Source organism: Acanthopagrus latus, chromosome 2, assembly GCF_904848185.1.
Source record: "Acanthopagrus latus isolate v.2019 chromosome 2, fAcaLat1.1, whole genome shotgun sequence".
Classification (NCBI taxonomy): Eukaryota; Metazoa; Chordata; class Actinopteri; order Spariformes; family Sparidae; genus Acanthopagrus; species Acanthopagrus latus.
In genome coordinates, this window is record NC_051040.1 from 31,610,200 (window position 1) to 31,634,108 (window position 23,909).

Genomic DNA, 23,909 nt, shown 5'->3' on the forward strand with positions numbered 1-23,909 from the left:
CTGAGATTTAAGATATAACCTACTGATAGAATAATGCATCATCTTACTCTAATACAACCTAATGTATGAAACAGCAGTACCAGGTCATAGACCCTGACACATTTAAATAGGTGTGACTGATTCTCAGGTCTCTGCTTTGTTCTGTAGGCACCAGGTCCATGAGAAGGAGGAGTTCAAAGCTTTAAAGACCCTCAACATCTTCTACCAGGCAGGAACCTCCAAGACTGGGAACCCAGTGTTCTACTACGTGGCCCGCAGGTAAAAAACTCAAACATACAAAGTCATTACAACCGAAAGATTGCTATTTAGAAGTGTAAGAAGACATTTTTGAGACAGGCCAGTGTAGGATTTTGTTTGTGTCTCTGCATTCACAATACTAGCGCATTGCCCGTATTGCATGTATTCCTATAGAAAACTGGGAGGTAAGTAGCTTTTTCATGGATGGCCAGATGAGGTTGTGTTTGAAGGTGGGACGTCAGGGATATAATTGGCTGTTTTTGACTACTTCTGATTTTACCATTATATTTCGCCGTAAAAACTACTAACCTTGCCTTGTGCAACCTTGCACAACTTCATATGTGTGACTGTACAGTTATTTTTTCATTTTGACATACTATATTAACGCTATGGACCTAAAATCACAAAATAACATAAAATCAGAGTAGGAAAAAGTTAGATTTTTTTACTGTGAAAACCACAAATAAGTTTGCATATTGCATAACCAATTGCATTAGTTATAATGCAGATATAAATTGTTGTTTGCTAAATTTGTGCACAAGTTTTTGAAATTTACAAAGTTATATGTAACTATTTACATTTAAATGCAGGCAATGGCGGCTCAGGGCTCCTCAGCTCATTCCTGTCTGTTTCACATTCAGCAGTCTCCTCCTTGTTTTGACTCACAACACAAAAAACACACTACACTAAACACTATATAACACACTAACTATACACTCAAAATAGGCTATATGTCACAAATCTCTCAACTCTCAAAACTGGTCATCTCTGTTGCTGTCTGCATCACAGCCGGCGGCCAAACGTGACGGCAATGTTCACGAAAAAGCGTGGAGGACATTATTTACCCTAAGTCCGGTTTTAGACGTGCCGGTGCATCTGGTCTGTCGACTCGGGAGGTGGGCCATGGGGTTGGGCTAGCAGCTTGCTACACATGAACATCCACAGATTCCAATTCCACTTTGTTGTCCTGGCGTATCCGGATCTCCTCAGACCTGAAAAGTCTCGGTCCGGACTTGTTTAGTCTCATTAATCCACAACAGTTTCCACAGTCAGTATAAATGCACAGAACAGAACGGGACCGAACCGCCGGCAAAATCCCAGTCCAGCTCGCGCTGCTGCAGGTATAAATCTGCTTGTTTCTTAAGGTATGTCGTGGAAGTGAGCGCTGCAGTGATTGGCTCTGGTGCGCACGTGACTGTGGTGGCTCCGGTGGACAATGCTTGCGGAATTTGTAAAGCATTTATGAAATAATTTATTAATGGTATCATGGCAGTCCAAACAAATGCGATGTTGCACACCCTTGAACCAAGCAGCAGCCATGTTGAAACTCTCAGATCAGTCTGATCCTGGTCCGCAGAGATATTTGAGGAACGCATGCACGCACGCACGCACACATAGATTCCTTGCTTTTATAGAGAGATAAGTATGACATAGTCAAATAAAAGCTCTAGCTGCTAAATCTGAAACGTAATTTTTTATGAGCTGCCTGATTCAAATAAAGAAGGTCCTGACTCAAAGATGTAACATACATAAACCCAAAATTAGTGATCTCATGTGAATGAATGGCAGTGTTTCCCACATAATCAGACTTCAATAGTGGCGGTGGCTGTCCAGCTGGGGTGCCCTAGAGCATGCGCACTCAAGACTTCCACCAACCGAGTCAACTAACTTCCAGTTTAGCAAGCTAACTTAGATGGGGCGGCTCTTCTGGACTCGACTGGACCCACTTGCTCAAATTCTGACAGTAAAACAACTCAATTCACTGGGGTTGTGAGGCTTTTATTGCCATTTTACAGACATATCTTTCACAATGTTAGCTTGGCCTTGATGATGAGGTCAGCTGTCTTATTTACAGAGGAAGTTGCAGTCAAGCCAACTGCTTTAAATAGTCCTCCTCCTCTTCGACGGTTTTATTGGCGGACTAGAAACCACACTGCCATCCATTGTATCGGAGTTTATAACATCATGCTATTCACTGATGGGTGCACTGTCTTGAGTGAGAACAGAAAGCAGCTCCAAAATAGGAAAATCAATATATGTGATATTGATATTGATATCATGGCAGACCACTACAAATAAGTTAATGAGTGGGAAACACTGAATGGAGAATGTGACTTCTGTAACTGCTATCAGCTAGAGAGAACTTCTCAGTGTTTTGGAGTGGTTGGAAATAGAGAAACACTCAGTCCATTCATGGGATAAGAGCGGCCTAGTACTGATAATTCAACTTTCAAGTCAATACAACAATAAACCTCAAGTGGCTCCTGTGCCACATCCACAAGCTTCAGTGACGAGCTCATGAAGAATATTTCACTTCATTATGACTTAAAGCTCAGAAAGGACAGGAGGAGAAGTAGGTTGCATACTGGTGAGTTGGCTAGCTGCCAGCTAACAGCTGATCTGCCGGTGAAGAGCTGATCAAGTCGTCAGCTGGCACCAATCAAACGGAGCATAATGGGGCCGAAAAAAACCCTGACCCTGACCACGGAGGAAGTCGATGACATTAAAAAATCACTCAACTTCCTATCAGAGGAAGTTTCTGCTGTGAGGACGCAGCAGAAAAACATCTTGAAACTGGTTGACGAGGTGAAGGTGCTCCGTTTGCAAAATGCAGAGAAGGACAAGCGGCTTGCCTACCTGGAAAATCGGGTTGCCGACCTCGAAGAGTACACCAGGATGAATGATATTGTCATTACTGGAATACCAATAAATCCACGGTCCTATGCAAGGGCGGTGACTGCAAGCAGCGAAGGGGAACCCGGATGTGAGCTGGACGCAAGCTCAACCGAGCAACAGGTGGCTACATTTCTGCAGTCAAAAGGGATTGCTCTGGACTTAAACCAGGTTGAAGCTTGCCATCTGCTACCCAGAAGAAACAATGACAAACCAGTGGTCATACTGAGATTCATTAGCAGGAAGCACAAAGTTGCACTCCTGAAAAAGGGCAAGATGCTCAAAGGTACAGATGTGTACATCAATGAACATCTGACGAAGACCAATGCTGACATTGCTAAGAAAGCACATTATCTGAGAAGAATGAAAAAAATCCAGAGCACATGGACAAGAAACTGCAAAATTGTCATCAAGCTTAACGGATCACCAGAAGAGGCCAAGGTACTGATGGTGAGGAACATGGAGAAACTGGAAAAACTGGAATGAGTATCCCCATTATGAACATAGACTGGAGAGGTCTTGAGATGGAATGGAGGTAACAGCACAAACACAAACATTATGCTCAGTGACAGAGATCAACCTACAATAAGTGACAATGGACACGTAATGCAGTGGATTCAAGAACACCAACAACTGGAACTAACAACATTTGAATACAGTGAAAGCAGTTCATTTGACAACGGGACAACAGGATATCGATCCAGACAATAACTTCTTCTCTATCATAAACAATACATGTTATTACTATAACAATGATCAGTATTATGATGATATTATGGCAAAGGATAAACTATCTATAATACACTTCAATAGCCGAAGTTTATATACAATCTTTAACAGTATCAGGGATTATCTGCATACATTCCAACAGCCATTTAACATAATCGCTATCTCTGAAACCTGGATTACCACTGAAAAGGGGATGAATTTTGAGATGGAGGGCTATGAATTTATATATAAAAACAGACAGAGCAAAGGAGGTGGTGGTGTTGCAATATATGTTGATCTGAACTTGACTTTCAAGATTGTAGAAGCTATGACACAGGTGATAGCCTTCTTGAATGTCTCTCAATACAGATTTGTATTGAAAAGAAAAAAGATGTCATTTTCAGTTGTGTATATATAGAGTTCCGGGTTCTAATATAGATAATTTCAAGGAATGGATAGAAAGCATGGTAATAAAAATGGGTAACAAAAATATCTTCATTTGTGGGGATTATAATATCGATATACTAAACCCCAACAATCAGAAAAGTATTGAAGATTTTTTAAACTCAATGCATAGTTTGAGTCTCTTTCCTACCATCACTAGACCCAGCAGAATAACATCTCATAGTGCAACTCTGATAGATAACATATTTACCAATGTAATAGAGAATAAGACAATAAGTGGGTTATTAATTAGTGATATCACTGACCACCTTCCAGTATTCACAGTATATGACAATAATTATAATAGAATTGAAATAGAGGAACATAAACAATATAGACGAATTAGAACAGAGGAGACAATAGCTACTCTAAAACACAAATTAATGGCAAAGGACTGGGATGCAATATATAATGAAACAGATGTAAATAATACATACAACAAATTATTGATTACATTCACTTCATTATATGATAAGCACTGTCCCATTAAGAGATATAATAAAAACTAGCACATAAGAGCAATCCATGGTTAACTAAATGTTTTAGAAATGCATGTAAAAAGAAAAATTTACTCTACAGGAATTTCATAACACAAAGAACAAAAGAGGCAGAAGATAAATATAAAAGATATAAGAATAAGTTAACTAATATTATAAGATTAAGCAAAAAAGAATACTATAAAAAGAAATTAGAAGATAACAAACAATATGAAAGGGATATGGAACATGCTAAACAATACTATTAGAGATGGTGCTAAACAAAACAAATTGCCTAAATATTTTGTTATAATTAATAACGAAAATTATAATATGGATGAGGTGGCAAATAGTTTTAATCAGTTCTTTGTAGATGTTGGTCCTGAGCTAGCGAAAAACATCCCAAGTCCAGGGCCAGTTGGAGACTACATGGATAAACTAATAATAAGGAATCCCCACTCAATGTTCCTGAAAGCGATAGAGGAAAATGAAATTATCAACATAGTAAAAATGTGTACAATAAAACATCTACAGATCATAATGGCATTGATATGTCATTAATTAAACAGGTCATTGAAGGGGTATCAAAGCTATTAGCACACATCTGCAATTTGTCTTTTCAAACTGGTACATTTCCTAACCAGATGAAAATTGCTAAAGTCATTCCGATATATAAAACTGGGAGCAAGCACAACTTTACAAACTACAGACCTGTCTCAATACTGCCACAGCTCTCAAAAATATTGGAAAGGCTTTTTAACAATAGAATGGATGCATTTTTGGAAAAATACAAATTATTTTCAGAGAGTCAGTATGGGTTTAGGGTTAACAGATCAACATCACAGGCAATAATGGAATCAATAGAGGAAATCACAGATGCAATAGGTCAATTTCGTGGATGACACAAATATTTTTGGCTCAGGAGAAAACATTAAACCAGTGGAAACAGTTATAAACGAGGAAATGAAAAAACTAAAGACATGGTTTGACTGGAATAAATTATCATTAAATGTAAGTAAGACTAAGTTCATGTTGTTTGGCAAATGCACAAGGAACACAAAAGTGCGAGTAGAATTAGATGGGGTTGAAATTGAAAGGGTGCACGAAAACAGATTTCTTGGGGTTATAGTAGATGACAGACTGAGTTGGAAACCACACATCAAACATGTTCAGTCCAAAGTTTCAAGAAGCATTGCAGTCATACACAAAGCAAAACAATTACTGGATCATAATTCTCTTCGCACACTGTACTGTTCACTGGTCTTGCCATATATGCATTACTGTGCTGAGGTTTGGGGAAACACTTACAAAACTTCATTACGGTCACTTACTATCCTGCAGAAAAGAGTAATAAGGACTATTCATAAGGTCAGCTACTTGGAACATACAAATCCACTTTTTATACAATCAAAACTACTGAAATTCACTGACATTGTGTCTTACCAAACAGCAATTATCATGTACAGGGCAAAAAACAGACAATTACCAGAAAATATACAAAATTTATTTAGAAATTGGGAGGGAGATTATCAATTAAGAGGGGAACATAACTTCAAAAGAATAAACAGATGAAAAACCTTGAGAAGTTTCTGTATATCTATTTCTGGTGTCAAGCTATGGAACAACCTAAGTGAGGAACTCAAGCAAAGTCCAAATATCAACCAGTTCAAGAAAATGTATAAACACATGTTATTCAAATAATTTGTTAAATAGCAATCAGGAAGCCATGTTCTATTTGCATATTCGGAATAACATTAATAAAAAAAAAAAAAAAAAGTTCTGTACCGCTACTGCAAGGTCTAATTTCCACTTGCAAACTGGCAGAACTGACAGATTTGTCATTGGCACCCTGTTCTCTTCACAGAAAGTGTGGGTTCACTCAAAGCACATGTTACAGGTGTAAAAGAGTCAGGAGACATAGTGGGGGACATTATGCTACCTGTAACATCATCCAGCATGACCGGTTTGGCAGTAGGTCAGTGATGGTCTTTAAAGGGTCGCACAGACCTCCATGTCAGAGCCAATGGTACCCTGACTGATGTTGGGTAACAGGTTCCTCCTGGTGCAGGACTATGCCCGGCCTCATGTGGCCAGAGTCTGTCGGCAGTTCCTGGATGATGAAGGCATTGATGTCATCAACTGGCCCTCTCGTTCCCCTGACCTTAATCCAATTGAGCAGCAGCTATGGGATGTTGTGTATCAGTGCATCCAATGCTGCCAAGTACCATCACAGACTGTCCAGGATCTCACTGATACCCTGATCCAGGTCTGGTAGAAGATTCTGGTAGAAAACACCATCCGCCGACTCATCAGGAATATGGCCAGATGTTATCAGGGATGCTTAAAGGTGCTTGAGGGCCACTCACACCACTGAGTCATTTTTAACTTTGATTTTCAGTGTGATTTTTATCCAGCTCACAGTGGGTTGATGATTTTAGTTTCCATTGACTGTTGTTACATCATTTTGTTCTCAACAAATTATACAGTTTACATAAGAAGTAAATATTTTCAACTTGAATAATTAGTTCATCTGATGTATTTGAAAGTGTTTTTTGGTGTAGTGTAGTTTCAACAAAAAAGCACATTGCACCATACAGGTTTGTCTATTTTTAAAGGTCAGTAAGTTACATTTGTTATAACAAACTCTTTCCATTTTCTCTTAGCTTACCTTATGTTAATGTGGTTTTGCTTTGAACTGTTGGATGTATCTTTCACTACAAAGCAGGGTCATGTATTAGTCTCCTGTTAATTACCCTAGTGTGCATGGGTAGGCTCTTTATGATAAGGCCTCAGTGTATAAGCAGTTCTGTTGACCCTTTACCAGGAAATGTCATCATACATTATTTTTTGGATCTTGGAAAAACTTCTATTTGTCTTGAGAATTTTCATCCATCTTGATTAATATTTTGTCTTATGAAAGTGTAATCAGAAACACACAACTAAAAGAAAAACCAACATTTGGGATAATAGATTTCAACTAAGACCTTGCAGCATAATAACCCCCCTGTTGTTGTTACATTTGCTAAAATAGTCATTATGATCTGACAGTAGAATAAGATACAGGTCAGCTGTGTAAAAATCCAACATCAACAACAAAGCCGAAAAATGCCCCACCATTGCCCACATCAAGAAATAGGAAGACTGATGAAGAAAAGCAGTGTAAAAAGAAAGAATTGGACCAAGCCTGAAAGAAAACTAGGATAAATATCGTAGCGTCATTCAGAGGTTTAGGGAGCTGTGGGATTTGTAAATTCTCAAGAGTAACACAGAATTAGACACTTTTCTGCTGGATAAGTAAGGGTCCTTGCTTTATGTATGTTTCATTCTATGTTTTAACCACAAGGCAATGGTGGCAGCGGTTACAGTAATATTGGCAATAGCACATATTGCCGTACGATGTTGCAGTCAAGCTACATAGCTTGTTAGCTTGTATGCTAACTCCAGCTCTGTCTTTATGGCTACTGGTTAGCAAAAGTGTCTTTCAAGTGATCAGGCAGTTCTCAGAAACCTTGTCTGTGTGCTTTTGGCATCCACTTTCATGTTGGACAGTTATGTTTTTCCCTGTGTTTTCTGTGTTCATCTTTATGCAGTCAGTGTGAATGAATATTAATTAGTGGCATTTCACTGACAGTTTTTAAGCGACTGTGGGTGTTACATGTAGCTCGCATTTCGAGGTTGATTGTTATTTTAAAACAAAACTGGGGTAGGATGTGATTTCGCACTGTGTCAAGAATCAGATATTTTCGTCCGTAAGCACTTTGTGTTTCGAAGCCATGTTATGACATGAAACCTGCCCACAGTTTTATAGTTTAGGCCCCTTGACCTGCTTAATATTTTCAGCTCAGGATCCACCGGCCACCGCTGACTTTCCACTGTTTTTTCTTTGTGTGAAAGGAAATATGCAAACCCTTTGTTCATTGATAGACTGATTATTGCATTTGTTAAAGTACTCCAATGACCAATGTCCTGCCCACAACACTGTCTGCTTAGGTGCATGTCACAATTTACAGCCTGTCAACACAAGTCTGCAAAGTGACTAGTAACTTAATCATGTTAAAAAGGCAGAGTTAGACAGCTACATTTATTGACAGTTTATTTATCTCTTGTACTTTGGTATTTCTTTGTTGCACATAGGACTCATAGAGGACTTATTGAACTGTACTGGATTTCTTTTAATATTTATTCAATCTTCACAGGAGACCACCTATGACTACTCTGTTTTACTTTGTAATCCCTTTATCTCAGTAGCCCTTTATTAGCAACTTTTCTCATGTTTTGTTGTACAGTAAAGACATTTTAGGCTCCTTCCTCACTTGCTGACAGAGGCAGCTTGGTGTGCAGATAGGGATAATGTAATGTCTATTTTCAGTCTTATTTGAAATGGCTCATCAGACTAAGTATGGCACAAGCATCACTACAACGAAGAAAGCATAGATCAGAGCAGTCTGTCAGTGTGCAAGCATTATACTGAGAATTGAGCATTGATATTAGCACTCAAGTTGAACCACATAATCAGATATTGTAGGTTTATACAGTTCATGGTCCTGTACAGGATTTTGAGAGACATTGTCACATTGCACATGTTGAGCTTGTTGAAGGGATGGTTATACACTTGATGACGGTTAAAGCAGGCAGTAACCATCGCCACAGTTTATTAAAGGAAATGAAAATGGAGCTGCTAATTGGAGGTACTTGATCACACATTCATCGTATATCATCTGGGTAGTAGTGTATTCCGTGTCCTGTCAAGGTAGTTCACATGGTGTTTAATGCTGTTGCCATGACTAATATAGTCATGATGACAGTTTGTGGATTCTCCATAAGAAGTCCCTGACCGTTATTTTCTGAGTTAGCTACTTTAGGCTTCTTGGTTGAAGACTGTGGTCTTGTTGTTGTGCTTGTGTACGTTGAGACACTATCCAAACTTGTGGAAGCTGTCCAGACAAATTCCATGTGATCCCCAGATTCATTCATTCCTCTTTTGTCCTGATAAACTCCTGTCTCGAAAAGTGCAGATTTTGCCTGGTAACTAGATGTGACCTCTGCAATTCTTGCAGGTGATAGGACACCATGCCCATCACCTCTGCTGTTAACCCAGAGTGGTGGCTCTGTAAACAGTACAGAGTGCCAGTCCCTCCCTGGTGTTGGCGAATGGGTTTTCCCACAGATGGGTCTTGTATAACAGGGGCATCCAAAGACAGTTGCTCGGGTCTGCTCAGACCATCTCAGGAGCCTTGTTATGTTTTCTTCTTCTTCACAAGCCCAGGGGTTATCCCCAAGAGTCATCACCTCCAACACCTTCAGCTGATCAAATATCCCTTCAGGCAACCAGGAGAAGCGATTTGCATGCAAATAGAAATGAGTCAGCCTTGGTAGCCGATCCAACGATCCAGGCAGGATCTGCGCCAAATAGTTATGCGACAGATCAATGTTCTCTAAGTTGTGTGGCATATTCGTTGGCACAGTCCAAAATCTGTTGTGACTGAGATTGAGAGCTTGAAGACTTGGCAGTGTGTTGTTGATGAATACCACTCTCTCCAGCTCATTATCTGATAAGTCCAGTACTCTCAGGTTCCAGTGGTAAGCGGTGTCGTTTTTGTCCAACGAGCGTAGATGGTTCCCTGCCGCTCTGATGTCCCACAAAGAGCGTGGCAAGGAGGAGGGCAGGCTCTCCAGGCGGTTGTAGGACAGGTCCAGGCTTCGCAGGTGGGCATATTGACTGAGCTGATCATCCAGAGCCTGCAAACTTTCAGGAGAGTGTAATGTTGAAAAAACTTATTTATTTGACTGTTTATTAGAGAGGTTGAACAGCATGATATAAGAAAACTAGTTTTAATAACAAATTAATCATAGAAGGTCGTGTATTGTAAATATAACTTCGATTGAACAGCAGTCATTGTGTCCTTAAATGAGAGTTAAATGGAAAATGCTGAAATATGTTGGAACTGTAAAGTTATTAATTTGGTGGTGTTAGTTACATAGCATTGCTACACTCAGTTTGCTAAATATTAGCCATCATAAGCTACTTCTTAGACCTGACCAAGAAAGGTAGAACCACTTCCGTGACTAAGTAGAAAAGTTTGCCGAGCCTACTAGTTTTTTGGTTTGTTGGTGGTTTGTCACCAGGATCACACAAAATCTACTGAACAAATTTCCACCAAACTTAACTTGGTTGGGTCTCAGCCCAGAAAAGACCCCATTAACTTTGAGCGTGGATACAGAAAACGGGACTGATCCAGGATATTTTACTTCCTTTAACATTGAAAATATATTTTTAAAAAAACACCATTCCCACAATTATTTTGCAGAGAATAATGCATAGATTGTGATTGAAAAAAAATAGGTGTATTTAAGTGACTGGTACCGTATCTATGAATGAGTGCAGTTGGATACAGATCCTAAAAATCATCCAGATCTGGAAGATTTAAATACTTTCACAGAGGGTGGTCTGTTTCTGCCGCTGTACGGTAACAAATCGGGACGGAAATCTGCCACACCAACAATGTTCAGCTGATAAAATGGGGATTGAGAAATGTGACTGTTGTTGAATCAAAGGGGACTGTTGGGCCTTAGCAAAGGTATGTGCTCTATTGAAGTTGCTTATGTGTTTTCATTTGTAAAAAACGGAATGAGTTGTTACCCCCTTCAGAAGTTCCATACATGCACCCATAGTGCTTCCCCACGACAGTATAATTACTGCTATCACCCTGACACCTAACATTGTGCATTTGAAAACATTTGATGAGATGAAGAACTGCTCTCATCTCTCAGATTAAGCCTAGACATCATCACTATCATTTTTAGTCAGCATAGCTAGCTTGTAAACTAAATGGTATGAATTTTTTGAAAAAATAGATGGACAGAAGGCTGCTACATGTAAATATCCCTGAGGAGTTTTTTTTTATTGAATTTATTATTTTTTTTGCTGGAGAAGCAAACTCCAAATTAAATTGACCGTCACCTTTCTTAGAAAGAAAACATTTTTTTGGACTTTCTTTATGATTTTAGAACTAACTTTGTACATTCTCATACCTACTGCATATATTCAGTCGTTGTGGAAGATCACACGATGAACCAAATGACATTTCAGAGCTGCAGCTACTCACCTATTAAAGGAGAGGTTGAGAAAGCGGATGTTGTGCTGCAGACCAGACGGTAGTTTGGTTAGGCCCCGTGAGGAGCAGTCTACCACACGGTGTCCCCGGCTGCAGAAGCACACAGGTGGACAGATGGACAGCACCCAACTGCCCAGCAGCCCACATAGCAGCAGGAGGGGCAGGCAAAGCAGGGAGGCAGAGCAGGCAGGCATGTTCAGGGCTCTATAGGATGAAAGTTAAATAGGTTACACATCTTGAATTGATTGTTAGAAAAGATAATACATAGTACCATGTTGCGCACTTTTTGATGTATAATGCTTTCAAAATCACATATATGTTAAGGTAACTACAATTATTAGAGTTCGGTTAATCAAATTCTGCTCTCTTCTCAGTGTAAACAGCCCCATTGTGATACTTGTATGAACACTGGATTTCTTACATATTTCTGACTGCTTGTTAGTGGTACAGAAAATCCTGGGGTGTGCTGGCTTTAGAATTATTTTAACCAAGCAAGTATACATCATATGTCATATCATATATATATATATATATATATATATATATATATATATATATATATATATATATATATATATATATATATATATATATATATATATATATATATATATATATATAGGATAGCTAGGAAAATTATTCAGTGACACAAAGTACGAACTACAGTTGAATTCCAAAATATCTCCATACAACACTGTGAAGGAATTACATTGTTGTAATGCTTTCTGACATCAATATTTTGCTGTCTCTGCCAAGGAGGTTACCTTTTCACCCTTGTTTATATGTGTGTTGGTTGGTTGGTTGGTTTGTCAACAGTATTACACAAGAGCTACTAAACAGCTTTCCACAAAACTTGAATCAGTGATGGGTTTCGGCCCAGAATTGACCCCATTAAATTTTGGTTCTGATCTGGGGATGGATGGATCCAGGATTCTTTTCTCACTTTCTTTAACATTGCATGATAGGCCTATTTAGGTGGCTGCTATTTATGAGTAAGTAAGTACACAAGGGAACTGCCTTGACAAAGGTATGCACACTACTGAATGACATTCTAGCTTAAAATTAGGTATGTTATGTCTTCTATTTTTTATGGTACCGGTACTGTTTTTGGCTATCTTCGACTGTGGCCTAACATTCAACCTATTCAGCAGTCAGCATTTTGAAGGCATGGAACATGCTCAGATCAAGTTCTTGGTGCACTAAAAACTGGAATCCACTTCAAACTTGAATTTACCCACCCCCTAATGTCTTTGTTGCAGTGTCAATAATTAGTTTGAAACTTCCATTCTGACCAAAACTGAGGCTACAGTCCTGGACTAGCTGAGCCACTGTGTATGAATAACATGAGCCTTGAGCTGTCAATGTAATACCACTGATGGTATGTATTATGGAATCACCAGTGTGAGAACAATTAGCCTTTGATGCATGTGACTGCAGCAGAAATGTAGGGCAGTCTGACTGTTTTGAATATAAACACATCAGACCCATGCTATCCATCTGGCTTCCTGTGAGGACTGGTTTCTGGAATCGGACAGATAGCTTAGCTTTTCTGCTCCTGATGCATTATATAAGGGTGCCAGTCATCCTGAATGCTAGCCGGTTTGAAGCTCTGCCAGTGGGACTGGAGCTCCGAGTGCTGCAGTGAGACTGAGTCCATTTAGGTTGATACACTGTGTCCGTGACTGCAGCTGTTTTGAGCTAATCACTCAAGGTCCATGTGTGTTTGTGTTTTAAAGACAGAACTGTGGAACATGTTAACACCCTTGAAATGTGTTCCATAAATTTACCTTTGCTGTTGCGTTATTCGGTTTATGGCAGTTGATGCCTGCTGTGATTGTGTCTTACAACACTATAAGACGTTGTGTTTGCTTAAATGCTGAAATGAGCAAGGAGTAGTTTCCTCATGTGCCAGCACAACATTACATGGTAGTGTACTGCATTAGCAGGATTCCGAATGAGATGGCTCACTGCCCTTCCCATCAGGTGTATATGGGTTGTACGCTTTTCTTTATCTTTGAATTTCAGATCACTCACCTCATCCTTTCTAGTGTCGGTCTGTCATCTCGCCTTTTCTCCTCTTGTGTCCTCCTCCAGTTCCCTTATGCTTTAAAGGTTTTCTGATGGTTGAAGGTAATGGTCTCAGTCTCTTTTTTCTGGCTGTTGTTGTCTGGTGTTAAACATGCTGCCTGCTAGCAACTGCCCTATATTGCTCACAGCTCTGCAGGCTCCAGATGCAACTGGAAGTGTGGGTTAGGAGAAGGAGATGCATGGAGGGGAGGGAGAGAGGGAGACAAGAGAATTGCAGCAGCGAGCCAGCCCACTCTGCTGCTGACGAGGCAAGCAAGAGCTGGAATGAGGTGTGTGTGTGTGTGTGTGTGTGTGTGTGTGTCCAGTTTTATCAAGTACTACCTGGATTCAAGCAGCTATAATGCATACTTTTTAGGGCTGGAGGATATGCCCTATATAAAATAATGTGATATTTTTAGGCTATATGGGAATGCACAATATATTGATGATTGGAAATCTCCTTAAAGAACCCCATAAAAGCTAATACAGGATTGTAAAATCAAATCTCCCGATATTTTTGAGCGATATCTATATCGGGGTGCATATGCGTCGCTTTTCTGCGGAATAGATGGCACCAGGATGCACTGTGGGAAAAAGGCACCCATGTGGATGTTTGACACGTACCACCTACCTAAGCATTGTTGCAGACCATGTGCACCCTTTTATGGAAAGCCAGTTGTTTAACTACTCAATTTACAAACTACAATTTTGGCTAATAACATGAATTTTTTTTTTTTAATTAAAAAAAAGACCTATATAATATAAATGTTGTTTTATTTTTCAAAAGGCATGAAGCATGTCATGACATTCTAAGCCAAGATTGCCTCTGATTGGCTTGCCCTGGCAGCACTCAAATGCTTCACAGAGTGGGTGGGTCGTTATGCCAAGCAAGGCAGTGCTCATATGGCACAAGCACGTCATGGACAACCCTTCCACTACCCCCGATGTGCTCCCGAACGCACCAGCCCAACCATGGCCATATTTGAGCATGTACATGTTGGATATAGATGCATCTACAGACATGACCTACATGTTCACATGTTTGTGCCCAAGTGCCTCTGAAGTTCCTGTGATGTTGACCAAAAATGTCAGATTTTGTTCTTTAAAAAATAAAACTTGAGTTGAGAGGCATATTTCTGCTGGCATGTGAATTTTTTGTTGGCTGTTATATTTGTTTTTCATATACACCATTTGTTGATTTATTCAAAGCAGCGTTAAGAGTATAATGAGTATAAGTAGCTGCTAAAGCTGATCAGTGTATATTGATCTATCGCCCAGCCCCAGTGCTTTTATAATTCCACATGAATTGGCAATGTGAATAGATATGAAAGGATCTGTGGTAGTCAAGAACGCACAGTTATCAGCTGAGTGTTTTTTCCTGCTCGAATTCATGCAAATGTTGCTCCATGTTAGCTGAATATGTAAATAGGCGATAGTCATACGTCTCTGTAAAAGCAAGGAATCTCTGTCTGTCTGTCTGTCTGTCTGTCTGTCTGTCTGTCTGTCTGTCTGTCTGTTTATGTGTTCCTCAAATATCTCTGCAGATCAGGATCAGACTGACCTGAGAGTTTCCACATGGCTGCTGCTTGGTTCAAGGGTGTGCCATGTCGCATTTGTTTGGACTGCAATGATACCGTTAATAATTTATTTCATAAATGCTTTACCAATTCTGCTAACATTGCTAACCGTAGCCACCACAGTCGCGTGCGCACCAGAGCCAATCGGCGCATTCAAGGTGAACACCTGCTGACTGACTACAGTAGCAAGATCTGCTGGCGACTGCAGGGGCGGGGCTACAAACGCTGCTATGAAGTCGGACACTGTCTCTTCCCGAAGACATGATGTGACTTGGCTGAGCTTGTGGTGTTTGCCTTCTAGAAGTGGAGGAAATTGAAATTCCATTAATGTTTGAGGAAAATCAACAATGACGGTAATCAGCTTTCTTATCTGATGCTGTGGGAACTTTGCTGGCCTTTTTCTCATATTAATCTCCTTCGGAAATTATTCAATCTGAGATGTTCAAAATAGTTGTCCATCAAAACTTGTGTGCTGAGGGAATAGAGCAGTGGAACTGCTGCTGTGTTCCATGCAGATGACGGGGGATCTAGACCCGTGTCAACTGCGTCTTTTGCAGAGGGTGCATTTATCTGATTAGTTATGTCTGTCTGTCTGTCTATCTGTCTATGTTAGAGACAACAGAATGTGACAGCGTTGTCACAATAACAACTTCAGATTTGGATATTTTGTAATTGCTTCACTTCAAAATGGTCACGCAGTGGTCCAGGTTTATCAAGAGTAGATGAATAGCCTAAATGTTGTCTTACTGTAAATGCTCATGATCCGTTGTCCTTGTAATGTCACCATTAAATAAATTTGAACTTTGTCTATCTGGTACATTATAGTAGTCTTGCCCAATAACAATACAATACAGTTACAACAGTTATTCATTATTATGATGACAACTGTGCTTAGGTGCATGATTATATCACAGCTGAGGGGATTTTGCTGACTACATTTAACCAATATGCATAACTATAGACACATAAGATGATGCACTTTCTTATAGCAACAATGAGTGAAATACATCTGATAGTACAGATAACACTGGACACCGCAGTTAACCACTTCTCCATCATCACCACAAGTAGAGTGACATTGAGTTTATTGAGACATCTTTCAGGGTTGTTGCATTACATTTAGGATTTTATAGTTTTCTTCATGTTGACTACCCCATAGGTGCGGCCACACAGCTGCAACTTATCTGAAAGTATTTGATATTTGAGTACAAACAAGGCGCTTATGGATATGGAAATTCATCGAAACACACGTCAGATATGTCAGCGTAGATGAGAGCCAATTAGGGCAAAGTCCTGATGTCATGAAGGAGGGTCTAGGGTCGCGCAGCACCTGGAGAGCAACTGCGCGACTGCTCTGCAGCTGCCTTGCTCCCGTGATAACTTAAGATCTTGTGACATCAGATGCGGCGTAGAAACCACTCCCATCCAGGTCGTCGTGGACACATTTTAACCAGCATGCATCACGTTTTAGGCACTGCTGCTGCATGATCGTGAACTCGCCAATTCACTGCACACCGTAGCCACGTGCGCACCAGAGCCAATCACTGCAAAGCTCAAACCCACGACAACAAGCAGATTTATACCTGCAGCAGCCCGAGCTGGACCAGGATTTAGCTGGCGGTTCGGTCCTGTTCTGTTGTGTGCATCTAAACTGACTGTTGTGGATAAATGAGACTAAACAAATCGTAATCTGTGGATGTTCGTGTGTAGCTAGCTGCTAGCCCAACTCCATGGCTCACCTCCTGAGTCGACGGACGCACCGGCAGGTCCAAAACCGGACAGCTGGGTTTTGTTATGAAAGTGTCCAAGCAGCAAGTTTGGTTGTTGAGGAACAGGAAGATGTAGGAGGGACGTAGGCGGATGAATGACAGGCAGCGACGGTCAGTGTAGAGACCGACAGTGATGTTGAGAGTTGAGAGATTTGTGAAATTTAGCGTGTTTGGAGTGTGTAGTTAGTGTGCTATGTAGTGTTTGGTGTAGTGTGTTTAGTGTGTAGAAGGAGCTCAGGCAGACCTGAGCATTGCCTGCATTTAAATGTAAATAGTTACATATAACTTTGTAAATTTTAAAAATGTATGCACATATTTAGCAAATAACAACTTATATTGCATATTGTAACTGTACAGTCACACGTGACGTTGTGCTGATAATAATTAAACCAAGTAAATAGTTATTAAAGTGAAATATAATGGCTAAATCAAAAATAGTCAAAAACGGCCAATTAAACCCTGGAATATCGGATTTCACAACAAACCTAAATATCCCTGAAGTCCCACCTTCTAACACAGCCTCATTTGGCCATCCATGAAAAAGCTACTTAAGTATAGGAATACAGACTTCCTACAGGCACTACACGAGTCAACTTAAGGGGAATTTATTTATTTATTTATTTTTAAATGTGATTTAAAATGTTTACACCTGGGCTCTCTGTATACAGTGGGGCAAATAAGTATTTAGTCAACCACTAATTGTGCAATTTCTCCCACTTGAAAAGATTAGAGAGGCCTGTAATTGTCAACATGGGTAAACCTCAACCATGAGAGACAGAATGTGGAAAAAAAAACCCAGAAAATCACATTGTTTGATTTTTAAAGAATTTATTTGCAAATCATGGTGGAAAATAAGTATTTGGTCAATACCAAAAGTTCATCTCAATACTTTGTTATGTACCCTTTGTTGGCAATAACGGAGGCCAAACGTTTTCTGTAACTCTTCACAAGCTTTTCACACACTGTTGCTGGTATTTTGGCCCATTCCTCCATGCAGATCTCCTCTAGAGCAGTGATGTTTTGGGGCTGTCGTTGGGCAACACGGACTTTCAACTCCCTCCACAGATTTTCTATGGGGTTGAGATCTGGAGACTGGCTAGGCCACTCCAGGACCTTGAAATGCTTCTTACGAAGCCACTCCTTTGTTGCCCTGGCTGTGTGTTTGGGATCATTGTCATGCTGAAAGACCCAGCCACGTCTCATCTTCAATGCCCTTGCTGATGGAAGGAGATTTTCACTCAAAATCTCTCGATACATGGCCCCATTCATTCTTTCCTTTACACAGATCAGTCGTCCTGGTCCCTTTGCAGAAAAACAGCCCCAAAGCATGATGTTTCCACCCCCATGCTTCACAGTGGGTATGGTGTTCTTCGGATGCAATTCAGTGTTCTTTCTCCTCCAAACACGAGAACCTGTGTTTCTACCAAAAAGTTCTATTTTGGTTTCATCTGACCATAACACATTCTCCCAGTCCTCTTCTGGATCATCCAAATGCTCTCTAGCAAACCGCAGACGGGCCTGGACGTGTACTGGCTTCAGCAGGGGGACACGTCTGGCAGTGCAGGATTTGAGTCCCTGGCGGCGCATTGTGTTACTGATAGTAGCCTTTGTTACTGTGGTCCCAGCTCTCTGTAGGTCATTCACTAGGTCCCCCCGTGTGGTTCTGGGATTTTTGCTCACCGTTCTTGTTATCATTTTGACGCCACGGGGTGAGATCTTGCATGGAGCCCCAGATCGAGGGAGATTATCAGTGGTCTTGTATGTCTTCCATTTTCTAATAATTGCTCCCGCAGTTGATTTCTTTACACCAAGCGTTTTACCTATTACAGATTCAGTCTTCCCAGCCTGGTGCAGGTCTACAATTTTGTCTCTGGTGTCCTTCGACAGCTCTTTGGTCTTGGCCATAGTGGAGTTTGGAGTGTGACTGACTGAGGTCTTTTATACCAATAATGAGTTAAAACAGGTGCCATTAATACAGGTAACAAGTGGAGCCTCGTTAGACCTCATTAGAAGAAGTTAGACCTCTTTGACAGCCAGAAATCTTGCTTCTTTGTAGCTGACCAAATACTTATTTTCCACTCTAATTTGGAAATAAATTCTTTAAAAATCAAACAATGTGATTTTCTGTTTTTTTTTTCCACATTCTGTCTCTCATGGTTGAGGTTTACCCATGTTGACAATTACAGGCCTCTCTAATCTTTTCAAGTAGGAGAACTTGCACAATTGGTGGTTGACTAAATACTTATTTGCCCCACTGTACATTTGCCCCACTGGTGTGTACATGATTAATGTTTACCATCACCTCAGCTGGCAGCTGCAACACTGCTGCAGTGGCTGCATCATAATCCTTCAGGGCAACTCTAACCATCAGCAATGTCTATAAATGACTATAAGTGCTTGTTTTTGCCACTGACAGTGGTTTTTGAGTGATGTTGTTATTTTAAGTGTCTAACAATATTATGGTAACTGTTCATGTAGAGAAAAACCTTTTTGAAACCTCTTTTTTGAATAAAAAGATCATATTCCTAACCAGAAACACTAGTCTACTGAAATTTTGTGAGAGGTAAGTTGTTACAGTTGTTGCCTCATCTCGGTTGTCAAACTCAGTTAAATGATAGGTCATGACTTTGGAAATATTACTGCTGACAGTTCTTCTAGGTAAACTCCATCTCTGACAGCATTGTGATCCTTTTCTTTCTGTCTTTTTGTGAGTCTGACACATACAATAACAACCTCAGCCTGGCAAAAGCAAGTACTTTAAGTGGAAGGAACTTTGACAATCTCTGTTGCCCCAAAGGACTGTGATGCAGCCATCACAACCTTGATGTGGCTGGCAGCTGACATGAACTACAGGACTGACTGATAAAATTTGGTACGAATATGAATCATTAACAGACCAAACCTTGTAAATCTGGGGCCCAGGTTTAAAAATACCAAAATTCCCCTTTGATATGGTGGCACTATGTCAGTACTAGAAGATCAATTAACGTAGTTTAAAGCACCTTTGTTTTTTCAAGCTCTACAGTGATATTTCACAAAAATAGGATGGAGTAAAAGTGATCATAAGGGACATTTGATGTAATTGACTTCCTAAGAAAGCATTTGAGTGGATAGACATCAGCTTGAGCTCCTGATGCTGAAGTGACTTCTAAGCATGATCAGAGCAATTACCATGTGACTTGATATTAAATGTGTATAAAATAATTTTAAAAAAGCAAATGATGCTTTTAAAGACAACTATTCTAAATTGAGACTTGTTTAAATTATATTTTGATTCAATTAGAAGTGTTCATGACATAATCACTGTTCTTTCATCAGAACAACAAAACACATCATGGCACTCCATCAGGTTGGTATATAAGTATCAATACAATGACTTCCTAAGTCGTAAAATGAAATCTTAGGCGAGCGAAAATGGCAGTATACACAGTGATTGATACATGTGGCAGAAACCAATTTCACAATGCTTTTTGTCATTGCTTAACATTCAGAAAAACAAAAGAAACACAAAATCAATTGAAGATATAAAAATACACATTTAGAGGAATGTAACAAACATCTCTTTATCAGGAAAAAGATGACCAAACAACTAGATTAAATACACTTAAGTAACTACAGCCTACAAGTGGCACATTATGAAAATCATTGAACCATATCAAACATTGCAGTTAACAAATTAAAGCCTTAACTCGTAACAGTCAGTGGTAGATGCAGCTGAAAAATGCTGGGTCTGTATTTTAGCTTTCACTGACACACTAGTACAGGTTCTCCTGTAAGCACACAATATGTAATGCCATTTTTGTTACTTATTACACAGGCCTTAAATATGGTGTCACTTATGACTGTACATACATGATTTTGAGAAATGTCATCTTTTGTTATGAAAGTTTTGAAACATGAGTTATGAAATTCAAAGATGTGTAACTCTGTTGCAGAGGGTGTTGGTCCATGTTTCTTGTCTGTGGCAGCCACCTTACTGTAACTTCTATGTCAGATAAAACATAAGCATACCCTTTTCATCATCATATCTAACCCAAGATGTAGATAACACAATGGTTTTTATTTGGTTGATGACATCCACAGCTATTACTCAACACTCAAGTCAAAGTGTTTCACCCCTATATATACTTATTCTTTTTGTGTGCCGATGAATAGACAGAATCCAGACTTGCAATGATTATTAGTACGGTTGTGTGGCAGTTTGGGGGTGTCATTGCATCACCCGTTTGTGTGACATAATCTTGTGCACTGTCCAATGAGGTCTCACATAGTCCTGTGCATTGTGATGCCAAGTATCCTCATTCACATTTTTAGATCTTAAGTTTTTTGTGCATAACTGAAGATCTAAAAATGTGAATGTTGATCTTCTTTGTTGATATTATACTGATGTTTTATACTTCTTCCTCTTTGCTGTAGCAACCTACTTTAACGTCACTTCTCTCATGTCATGTTAGTCATTTAGTCAGTTTCCTGTGTTCTCTGTCACAGAGGAAACTGTCTACAAGCCAATGCAAGAGGATGCGTTGGGGGCTGTGGGGAGTAAGTTTAGTCAAGGTTGCCCCAGGCTATCATTCAGCTGTGCATTTTCCACAGCTCCAGATGAAGTAGAGGGATTTGCAGGATGGGCTCCACTGAGGTTTATAACTTCTACATTGTTATTTTTGCACAGTGAGTCAGTAGTTTGGGAAGAGGATAGAGAAACAGAGTTTATGTCTGTCTCTGGAGCTTCTCCTGTGCTTTCTATAACAACTACTGCACTCCTATTGCTGTCTTGTCCATCATTTCCATCCTCCTCTTGACCAGACATGCCCTTGCCATGTTCATCCCCAAATGTCGTTCCCAGTCTTATGTCTTTTAACTCCTCATCTGTTTCCGGGAGCAAGGACAGCCTTTTGGACAGCCTTAGAGGCAGGAAGCTGGAGAAGGAAATTCGGTTAGATGACCTTAGTGTCACCTGGCCATTGTCAGCTCCACTCTCTAGAAACGGTGAAGGACCAGCCCAATCAGTAGTTTTTATCTGCTGCCGTTGAAGCTTCCGTTTCTTTACATAAATGAGCAGGAATCCAACCGTCATTAATACCAGGGCACCACCTATCAGTCCTGCGACTGCTTTGCTGTGGTTTGTTCTGTTTACATATGGAGAATCTTGTCTTTTTTTTGCCTTGGTGCTGTGGATGAATGGTTTCTTTGTCGTGTATAAACCTGTGGCTGGACTTGTACTTGTAGACTTGTGTTCATCAGTCTTGGTAGATGTGGTCGTCGTCAAGATGAGGTCTGTAGGTTGTGTTAGACCAGTAGATGGATAGGGAAGTTTATCAATAGTGAATTGGGAGGCCACCGTCTTTCCTGTGTCTTGGCTTGGGGTGGAGCTCCGTAGTATTGAATGTTTCGTGGATGAACGGAATACCACTGTTGTTAATATTGAGACTTCCGTCGTGGGCTTCATGTCCTCTGTGGAGCTGTTAAACTGAGATAATGAGGAACTGATCAGAGTTGGTGCTGTTTGAATATTTGGTGTGGATGTTTGAGAGGGTGTTGTTGAAGCAGTTTTAGAAGGACTTGTGTGCAAAGATTCAGTCATTGGTTTGGTAGTTTTTTCAGCTGTTGGATTCACTATAATAGACTGTGTGATGCCACGACCTGCGACCTCTGAGAGTTGGTTTGAGCTGGACGTCCCCTGTCTGGTCAGCCCTCCTGTCATCACATTTGTGAAGCTTTGATTCTGGCCAGATGTTACTGTGCTTGCTGTCTTTGGCAGCAAGCATATAAAAATTAGGCTTACAAATATGATGATCATTGTTTTCTTCTGGCTCCTGTTGCTGTCTCTCTGTAGCTAGAACAGAGGAGGTTATTTTTATCAGAGATGCACAGCATACAGTCTGAAGCAATAACCCAAATGAGGAAATAGTTCAAATGAGTTTGAGCAAAAACGGCTTAGTGTTGTGAAACCTGGTGTTGCAACAGTTCCCTTAAAATGTCCCTAAATAGGCAGATGTTTCAAGGGTATATACTATGTATATTTATTGCACTGCAGTCAACTGCTGCATATATCTTGCATTCATTTCTTCACTTCAGTTAAATCAAGAAAGCAAGAGCATCTTTTATAACATCTTTTTTCTAGTTTTTTTAAGCAACTTTATGATAATTTCTCAGTCACAAATCGCTCTAAGGCACTTAGGTACTGATTGTTTTAGTTGTGGTGTTGGGAATGTCTCAATCACTCAAATATATACATGTTGTCTGTATAAAGTTTTGCTATCCATAACACTTGACATTAATCTAAAGCGGATATAAGGTGGACCTAAGGCTATATTGATAATTCAAATGATTAAAATGTACTTACCAGTTTACACAGAGAACCTCTGTAACACGTTAGCTGTGTTATTCCAGGATATTAAAAGTGAAATAGTTGAAGGAAATGCTGTTGCCTGACAGGCGAGATGTCTCTATGGCAGGAACAAGGTGCATGGATTGCTCCTCACTGCTGAAACCTTGAGACTGATTCTTGCCTCACTTACAGGAAGTGTGACTATGAAACTGATGACAACCCCTATGCTTTCTCAGTCTGCTGTGCTAAACATAGCAGTGCATGTGTCACATAAAGCCCTATTAAAATGCTTAATAGAAAACATAAAAATCGAATATTTCAAACTTGTCTTGATCTCAAGACAAAATAATGTATAAATGTACTGTACATGCAGACCTGATGGCTTGCACACTCGTAAGCTGCTCGTTGCAGCTCACAGAGTTTTTTATTCCACTGTGTCATAGACCACGTTGACTCAAAGAGCCCCACTTATACTTTTTTTAGCGGTGATTACGACATGAGACTCATTCTAATGA

The 23,909-nt window shown here is 40.0% G+C and overlaps 3 protein-coding genes across 9 annotated transcripts in view; 1 reads left to right on the forward strand and 2 right to left on the reverse strand.

Moving 5' to 3' along the window:
* The window catches only part of nf1a (neurofibromin 1a), a 159,907-nt gene that overhangs the window by 99,004 nt on the left and 36,994 nt on the right, over positions 1-23,909 (forward strand). For all 7 annotated transcript variants that reach the window (XM_037073420.1, XM_037073437.1, XM_037073429.1 and 4 more), the window contains one exon: positions 148-258. In XM_037073420.1, coding sequence (XP_036929315.1) covers positions 148-258 — 111 coding nt within the window. The remainder of the gene's footprint in view (positions 1-147; positions 259-23,909) is intronic.
* Positions 6,066-15,182, reverse strand: omgb (oligodendrocyte myelin glycoprotein b). Its single transcript, XM_037073637.1, has 3 exons — positions 13,688-15,182; positions 11,645-11,857; positions 6,066-10,284 (listed from the first exon to the last, which is right to left on the reverse strand). Exons 1-3 carry the CDS (start codon positions 13,690-13,692, stop codon positions 9,294-9,296), a joined length of 1,209 nt encoding a protein of 402 aa, XP_036929532.1. The 5' UTR covers positions 13,693-15,182; the 3' UTR covers positions 6,066-9,293.
* On the reverse strand, positions 19,208-23,551 carry LOC119005739 (cell wall protein DAN4). The gene is made up of 2 exons (XM_037073625.1): positions 23,410-23,551; positions 19,208-22,899 (listed from the first exon to the last, which is right to left on the reverse strand). Exon 2 carries the CDS (start codon positions 22,861-22,863, stop codon positions 21,616-21,618), a length of 1,248 nt encoding a protein of 415 aa, XP_036929520.1. The 5' UTR covers positions 22,864-22,899; positions 23,410-23,551; the 3' UTR covers positions 19,208-21,615.

Coding starts and splice junctions, on each gene's coding strand:
- omgb (XM_037073637.1), bottom strand. Junction 10,285..11,644: donor CTCAACCTCTCCTTTAATAG/GTGAGTAGCTGC, acceptor CTCTCCTGAAAG/TTTGCAGGCTCTGGATGATC.
- LOC119005739 (XM_037073625.1), bottom strand. CDS start 22,863: ATGATCATCATATTTGTAAGCCTAATTTTTATATGCTTGCTGCCAAAG.